Genomic DNA, 8542 nt, shown 5'->3' with positions numbered 1-8542 from the left:
TTAAAGGACAGTTTCTGGCTATACAAAGCAAATTACAAAAATGTCTAAGGTTGTTTGAAAATAAAAGAGAGCCGCACTCTCTAGGAGCTCAGATGCAAAAATGTAATTACCAACGTTTCGACAGCCAAGCTGTCTTCATCAGGATATTGCTAAGGTTGTAACATTGGCTAAATAACAGCTATATGCACTGAAATAATTTTCCTTCCTTGTCCAGACATCTGCCTGAAGATGACAGACAGCTACAACCTTCACAGCCAGTTGGAGCATCTTCAATCTAAATACATTGTAACAGGCTATGCGGACACCAGGAAGTGGGAGTGGTTGGTGAACCAACATCAGGACTCATACTGTTCATATATGGGTCACTTTGACCTGTTGAATTACTTCTCTGTTGCTGAGAACAAGAGCAAAGCCCGAGTGCGCTTCAATCTCATCCTGTGGCCCACCTTCAGACAAACCTGACAATTCCTAGGCTAAGGACTTAAACTGAGAATATGTAGAACTTTGTGTTTTTACTGTTCGGCTGTCCAAATGTATCCATTGTTGATAAGAAGCTTGAGGCTCGAGATGCATGACACGGAAGGAATGTTTATGAACAATGTATAAGTTTCCCATCAGTGTGATGTTTGCATAGAAAATAAACATCGGGGATAAAGTGATTGTGGTCAGGTGTCCTTATTTGTCCCCCCAAAATTTTAATTTTCCCTTATCGCCATCATCTTGTGGTTACAACTGACAGTGAGGTTTGAGAATGATAATTGTAAAATGTTCTGTACATTGCACCCCTATAAGAACTCATTATCAATGACTTCAACAGTTATCTAAACAGTTACTGTTTCTGAATACAGTTTCTGTCAATCTGAGAGTGTGTTCCTTTAACTGATATTGATCAAATTAGGCCTAATGCCCAGAAAACTGTCTAGAGAGCGATATGACCACAGACCTGGGTGGAATATGACCACAGACCTGGGTGGAATATGACCACAGACCTGAGTGGAATATGACCACAGACCTGGGTGGAATATGACCACAGACCTGGGTGGAATATGACCACAGACCTGGGTGGAATATGACCACAGACCTGGGTGGAATATGACCACAGACCTGAGTGGAATATGACCACAGACCTGGGTGGAATATGACCACAGACCTGGGTGGAATATGACCACAGACCTGGGTGGAATATGACCACAGACCTGGGTGGAATATGACCACAGACCTGGGTGGAATATGACCACAGACCTGGGTGGAATATGACCACAGACCTGGGTGGAATGTGTTAATACTCGAGGTTCACATGATTTATCTTGCCTGGCATGAGTTTGCACTTTTGGGATTATTTGATTGAGTTTATTTGCAGCAGGTATGCTAACTGTTAAAAGCATTGGGCTTATAACCAAAAAGTTTCTGGTTCGAATCCCTTAGCCGGCTAAGTGAAAAGCAAGGTCCTTGAGCAAGGTCCTTGTTAGTCGCTCTGGATAACAGCGTCTGCTAAATGACAAATTTAAATGAAAAAATATACAGACAGGACATACATTAAAAAGTAAATGACTTATTTCCATTGCAGACATCTTGGTTCAATACATGATATAATTACCTATACAGACATAAACAGACACGCTACTGAGCTGCTATGAGCATTCAGTCATAAACCAGATTTTGACATTCTTTAAAAAATAATTCCTTGTTATTGCTTTGAGTTGTTGTGGTTTTGTTCCACTGCACTGTGCTGGTATACAGAAAGGTGTTTGAAACAATCAATGTTAGAGTCTCTGGCATGTGCATTGAACTGATGAACATCTCTAATAAAATAATTGGCTAGGTAGTTACCTATGGGCTTAGTCAGTAATTATGTTGAATTTGTACAACCCTTTCCTCCAGCTATAGCCAGCATAGTTGATTAAAATGCACAGAGTCATTGTTTCTATTGTGTCTGAGAAGCTTAATCAAGCAAAAATACTTAAAATGTCTGAAATACATATTTGACCCAGGTCAGCATGACTGGTTTCAGAAAAGGTTATGATTTAATTGCACAAAGGTGCAGCATACGAGGTGCTTTTCAACCTATCCAGTGTTTCCCTGTCAACCAGTGAGATTATTATTGTGGGAGCGATAATAATCTGCATTATTATTATTCTGGGGTGATAGCTTCATTCGCTGAAGATGTGGGACTGAAAATTCTCTCTTTTTACTCACAGTTTGAAGGGAACATGTGGAGGGCCAGAGTCATGCAGTTCTAGTTACATACAGGCAGTCAGTGGTTTAGCTTCAGTATTCCTGTTAGTTTCTTCATGTAGAAAGTTATTGCCCTGTCTATTCTTGGCCATTTCATCTATTGTCTATTAAACTGTAATGGTTATGTTGGTTCTGGTTGAAAATATTCACCTCATTATCTTGTCCACCCACACACTACATCTGACCATTCAAACACCCACACAGAACCATTACTTTGCCATGTGTTGCCCTACTGTTGCCCTACTGAAAAAATGGCTGGTTGGTTTCATTAGCATTTCTTTGCCAGGGAAATGGAGGTACATGGCAACGGGTACCTTGTTATTCAAGCTAACCTTGTCAGAGGAAAGTATGATTTAAAAAAGTAATTCAACAATCTAAGAGGTGTAAAAGTGTAATGCCTCCCCTCAGATATGTTTTTTGGGGAAAGTCGTGCAAATCAATATTTCATTTTCGCATTGGTTAATTAAAATTAGGTTGCCGTTACAGGGTTTAAGATGAGGGCCAGACTGTCAATGGGATGCTGGTCATCAAAGTCCGCTTGGTCTCTCTCATGTTTTGTCCAAACATCCCCAGGCGAGCGGAAGAGAGGACATTGATGATTCAACATTGAATGGAGAGAGAGGGAGAGATTACGTCTTGGTGCCCCCACTGCTGGGGAAGTCTCCTGTGAAGTGTATGAGTGCCAATTGGCAGGAACATCACCTAGCTGGGGTAAGTCCTCACCAGCTGTCCCCGCCAGCTGCCCCTACAGTTTGAATCATGGATGTGGCGATGCTATTTCTGCTGTGTCAGGGCTGAACACATTGGGATGCTGCAGCATTTTCTGTCCAACTGGGCTCCCTGAGGCCAGATTACGTTATTGTTAATGTTTTCCATTTTCCCAAGCTTGGAAATATGTACGCAATAAAGCCAAGTAAATAGTGGGAGCAAGATCATGAGGTTTCACTACAAAGTATTCTCCATAGTCATTATGTTGCCTGTAATATCTAGGTCTCTAAAGTATATACACTACCGTTCAAATATTTGGGGTCACTTAGAAATGTCCTTGTTTTCCATGAAAATGAGTTGCAAAATGAATAGGAAATATAGTCAAGATGTTGACAAGGTTATAAATAATGATTTTTAATTTAAATAATAATTGTGTCCTTCAAAATGTGCTTTTGTCAAAGAATCCTCCATTTGCAGCAATTTGTAATCTGGTAATCTGAAGAGATTTCACCCCATGCTTCCTGAAGCACCTCCCACAAATTGGATTGGCTTGATGGGCACTTCTTACGTACCATACGGTCAAGCTGCTCCCACAACATCTCAATAGGGTTGAGATCCGGTGACTGTGCTGGCCTCTCCATTATAGACAGAATACCAGGTGACTGCTTCTTCCCTAAATAGCTCTTGCAAAGTTTGGAGCTCTGCTTTGGGTCATTGTCCTGTTGTAGGAGGAAATTGGCTTCAATTAAGCACCATCCACAGGGTATGGCATGGCGTTGCAAAATGGAGTGATATCCTTCCTTCTTCAAGATCCCTTTTACCCTCTACAAATCTCCCACACTACCATGAACAAAGTACCCCCAGACCATCACATTGCCTCCACCATGCTTAACAGATGGCATCAAGCACTCCTCTAGCATCTTTTCATTTTTTCTGAGTTTCACGAATGTTCTTCTTTGTGATCCGAACACCTCAAACTTAGATTCATCTGTCCATAACACTTTATTTCCCCAATTTTCCTCTGTCCAGTGTCTGTGTTCTTTTGCCCATCTTAATCTTTTCTTTTTTTGGGCCAGTCTGAGATATGGCTTTTTCTTTGCAACTCTGCCTAGAAGGCCAGCATCCTGGAGTCGCCTCTTCACTGTTGACGTTGAGACTGGTGTTTTGTGGGTACTATTTAATGAAGCTGCCAGTTGAGGACTTGTGAGGCATCTGTTTCTCAAACTAAACACTCTAATGTACTTGTCCTCTCGCTCAGCTGTGCACCGGGGCCTCCCACTCCTCTTTCTATTCTGGTTAGGGCCAGCTTGCGCTGTTCTGTGAAGGGAGTAGTTCACAGTGTTGTACGAGATCTTCAGATTCTTGTCAATTTCTCACGTGGAATAGCTTTCATTTCTCAGAACAAGAATAGACTGACAAGTTTCAGAAGAAAGCTCTTTGTTTCTGGCCATTTTGAGCCTGTAATCGAACCCACAAATATATACAGAAGCATAAGGTCTCTAAGCATAAGGGGGTTAAGGTCTCTATTAAATCTGTATAACTGAATCAAATCAAATGTATTTGTAAAGCCCTTTTTACATCAGCAGATGTCACAAAGTGCTTATACAGAAACCCAGCCTAAAACCCCAAACAGCAAGCAATGCAGACGTAGAAGCATGGTGGCTAGGAAAAACTCCCTAGAAAGGCAGGAACCTCGGAAGAAACCTAGAGAGGAACCAGGCTCTGAGTGGTGGCCAGGGGGAAATTATAAGAGTAAATGGCCATTAAGGCTAGATCGTTCTTCAAGATGTTTAAACGTTCATAGGTGACCAGCAGGGTCAAATAATAATCACAGTGGCTGTAGAGGGTGCAACAGGTCAGCACCTCAGGAGTAAATGTCAGTTGGCTTTTCATAGCCAAGCATTTAGAGGTTGAGACAACAGGTGAGGCCGAGACAACAGATGAGGTAGAGAGAGAGAGAAGAGAGAAGAGAAGAGAAGAGAAGAGAAGAGAAGAGAAGAGAAGAGAAGAGAGAGAGAGAGAGAGAGAGAGAGAGATTTGTGTTACTGCCTGATCTTAAAATGGATTAAATTGAGATTTTGTGTCACTGGCCTACACACAATACCTAAATAATCCCAAAGTGGAATTATGTTTTTAGACATTTTTACAAATTAATAAAAAATGAAAAGCTGAATTATCTTGAGTCAATAAGTATTCAACCCTAAGCAAGCCTAAATAATTCAGGAGTAAAAATGTGCTTAATGAGTTGCATGGATTCACTCTGTGTGTAATAATAGTGTTTAACATGATTTTAATGACTACCTCATCTCTGTACCCCACACATACAATTACAGTATATGTAAGGTCCCTCAGTTGAGCTGTGAATTTGAAGCACAGAACTTCAAGCACAGAACTTCAAGATTTTTAAAAAGAATAATGTGCAAATAATGTCCAATCCAGGTGTGTAAAGCTCAGAGATTTACCCAGGAAGACTCACAGCTATAATTCCTATATTGACTCAGGGGGTTGAATACTTATGTACTCAAGGTATATTAGCATTTTTTTTCATAAATTCTTTACAAATGTACATTTTTCTTCCACTTTGACATTACAGAGTATTTTGTGTAGATCGTTGACAAGTAATGACAATTAAATACATTTTAATCCAACCTTGTAACACAACAAAACATGGAAAAAGTCAAGGGGTGTGAATACTTTCTGAAAGCACTGTATGCAGTCTCTGTCAACACAGCAACATTGCCTTTAAATTTCAATTGGGCTGTAGCGCTGAATTTCTGCGATACAGATTGAAGCCTTAGGTCGAGGTCAGAATGGAGCTGGCCAGCTTGTACGCCTAAAAAACGTACATTAATTACCCCTGGTTGAATGGGGAAAGAACAGGGTTTTGGGATAAACCCTAAAAATAAGGTCTAAGTTGAACACAGGTTTAAGAGATCTTATAGGTTTTGTTCTATGAGATAATATCAGTCAGTTAACATGACCTTTATGAATTCTGAAGAATAAGATGAATAAGATGTTGAATAAGGTGTTGACCAAACCGGCCATGTTGCGTGCGCAAGCGTTGCAAAATAAATTTGCATATACATGTCATTCAATCATCTCATCCTAACTACTCACGCGCGTCAATGGGCATCTGTGTAGCCGGGCGCTAAAATATGAACTTGGTTCTATTTTAGATGCTTAAAGTGCTGCATGTCCCGCCTCTCCAGTCTCCTCATTGGTTTTTAGGAGCATTATACCCACGTGGGTGATTGAAAGATGAGCGAGGTCCACACTCCAGTCCAGTTGGTGGCAGTAATAAACCATAAAGTTCGTTGCCAACCACCATATAAAATTCACAGAAGAAGAAGAAGAAGAAGAAGAGATTAATCAAAGAAAACTAACTAGCTTTCCCCTTTTTTATCTGTGGATGAATTGTTGGAGTAGAGAGCACACCCAATGTTAATCTTCCAGGACAAAAATTAGCAACAGCAAGCTACAGTTTCAACCTGTTGGTTCACAGTTGGTTTTGGTGGGGATAGACGAAATTAACATGTGCACGATGGTGCACGCAGACGCACGTGCAGAGCCAGTTTGATCAGCATATAACTAGTTCCTTTCCACTTTCTTGCAACACAAGAAGCACAGCCCTTTCACATTGTATCTCTCTCTGTTTGTTCAACATCTTATTGTACAGCTTAGGGTTCAACACCATAGTGCCCTCAAAGCACAACATTAAGCTAAAGACCTTGGGACTAAACACCTCCCTCTGCAACTGGATGCTGGACTTCCTGACGGGCCACCCCCAGGTGGTAAGGGTAGGTAACAACACATCCACCACACTGATCCTCATCACAGGCGCCCCTCAGGGGTGCGTGCTCAGTCCCCTCCTGTACTCCCTGTTCACTCATGACTGCACGGCCAGGCACGACTCCAACACCATCACTAAGTTTGCCGATGACACAACAGTGGTAGGCCTGATCACTGACAACAACGAGACAGCCTATAGGGAGGAGGTCAGAGACCTAGCCGTGTGGTGCCAGGACAACAAGCTCTCCCTCAACGTGATCAAAACAAAGGAGATGATTGTGGACTAGAGGAAAAAGAGGACAGTGCACGCCCCATTCTCATCAACGGGGCTGCAGTGGAGCAGCTTGAAAGCTTCAAGTTGCTTGGTGTCTGCATCACTAACAAACTAACATGGTCCAAGCACACCAAGCCAGTCACGACAAAACCTATTCCCCCTCAGGAGACTGAAAAGATTTGACATGGGTCCTCACATACTCAAAAGGTTCTACAGGTGCACCATCGAGAGCGTCCTAACTGGTTGCATCACTACCTGGTATGGCAACTGTTCAGCCTCCGACCGCAAGGCACTACAGAGGGTAGTGCGAACGACCCAGTACATCACTGGGGCCAAGCTTCCTGCCATCCAGGACCTCTATAGCAGGCGGTGTCAGAGGAAGGCCCAAAAATTGTCAAAGACTCCAGCCACCCTAGTGTTGTGTCTTTGGCTATGCCGGATTAAATAATATGACATGCTATTCTATAAAATAATTTCTCCGTCATTAATATTACCTGATTGAGCTAATCATGTAAATGTAATTAACTAGAGAGTCGGGCACCACTAAATAATATTTATAGAGCTGTTATCTTCCGAATAAACTCTTAAAGACCTAGTAATAATTTACCTCAATCGCAGTTAAAATCTGTTAAGGAGGCTGCGAATTTTCGCAGCTTTTTGTTAAAAATCGCGCAACATTTCAGCGTCCTGCTACTCATGCCAGGAATATAGTATATGCATATGATAAGTGTGTGTGTATAGAAAACACTCTGAAGTCTCTAAAACTGGTTAAATCGTGTCTGTGGCTATAACATAACGTGTTTAGGAGTAAAAATCCTTCGAAAAACTGTTCACCAAAAACACAAAAATATTATTCATCCGCCAGTCAATGTATTGTCTAAGGCTAAAGAAAATACATGAGGATCCCCTGTAAACGCCTACAGCTTCCACACGATGTCGCCAGTACTGGCATTTTTTGGCTGCTTTATCCTTGGTTTGATGATGTATAGGCACGTCCTTTCTTGGGGCTCACCGCAGGATGTTATGAAAGTGAAAACATGGAGTATGATTTCAAGACTTGCTGCTATCGAATACAGATCGCCCCGTGATCAATTTGATAGATTATTAACGTTTATTAATACCTAAAGTTGGTTTAGAAAAGTAGTTTAAAGTGATTTGTAAAAGTTTATAGGCAACTTTTGTCATTTTAAAAAGTGACGTTGCGTCTTGTAAAGGGGCATTTTTCTGGATCAGACCAGTCTTCAGCAAATCACATTTTGGGTATACAATGACGGATTTAATCGGGAAAAAGACCCAATTGTGATGTTTATGTGACATATAGGAGTGCCAAGAACGAAGCTCGTCAAAGGTAATGAATGTTTTATATTTTATTTCTGCGTTTTGGGTAGCGCCGGCCACCGCAAAATCTGTTGTTTTGTTGACGGTCTGGTATTCTGGGGGGTGCATGCTATCAGATAATAGCTTCTCATGCTTTTGCCGAAAAGCATTTTACAAATCTGACTTGGTGGCTAGATTCACAACGAGTGTAGCTTTAAT

The 8542-nt window shown here is 41.4% G+C and overlaps 1 protein-coding gene across 1 annotated transcript; it reads left to right on the top strand.

Moving 5' to 3' along the window:
• The first annotated feature begins 209 nt into the window (after window positions 1–209).
• On the top strand, window positions 210–577 carry LOC112234641 (splicing factor 3B subunit 5-like). The gene has a single exon (XM_024402881.1). The coding sequence runs from the start codon at window positions 229–231 to the stop codon at window positions 460–462; it is 234 nt and encodes a 77-aa protein (XP_024258649.1). The 5' UTR covers window positions 210–228; the 3' UTR covers window positions 463–577.
• Window positions 578–8542: the final 7965 nt, after the last annotated feature.

Source organism: Oncorhynchus tshawytscha, linkage group LG01 (genome assembly GCF_018296145.1).
Source record: "Oncorhynchus tshawytscha isolate Ot180627B linkage group LG01, Otsh_v2.0, whole genome shotgun sequence".
Taxonomy (NCBI): domain Eukaryota; kingdom Metazoa; phylum Chordata; class Actinopteri; order Salmoniformes; family Salmonidae; genus Oncorhynchus; species Oncorhynchus tshawytscha.
The sequence above is the reverse complement of the archived record's forward strand: the minus strand, read 5'-3'. Positions and strand labels throughout refer to the sequence as shown.

Bases quoted from the DNA above. Each gene is read 5' to 3' on its own strand.
- LOC112234641 (XM_024402881.1), top strand. From the start codon at position 229: ATGACAGACAGCTACAACCTTCACAGCCAGTTGGAGCATCTTCAATCT.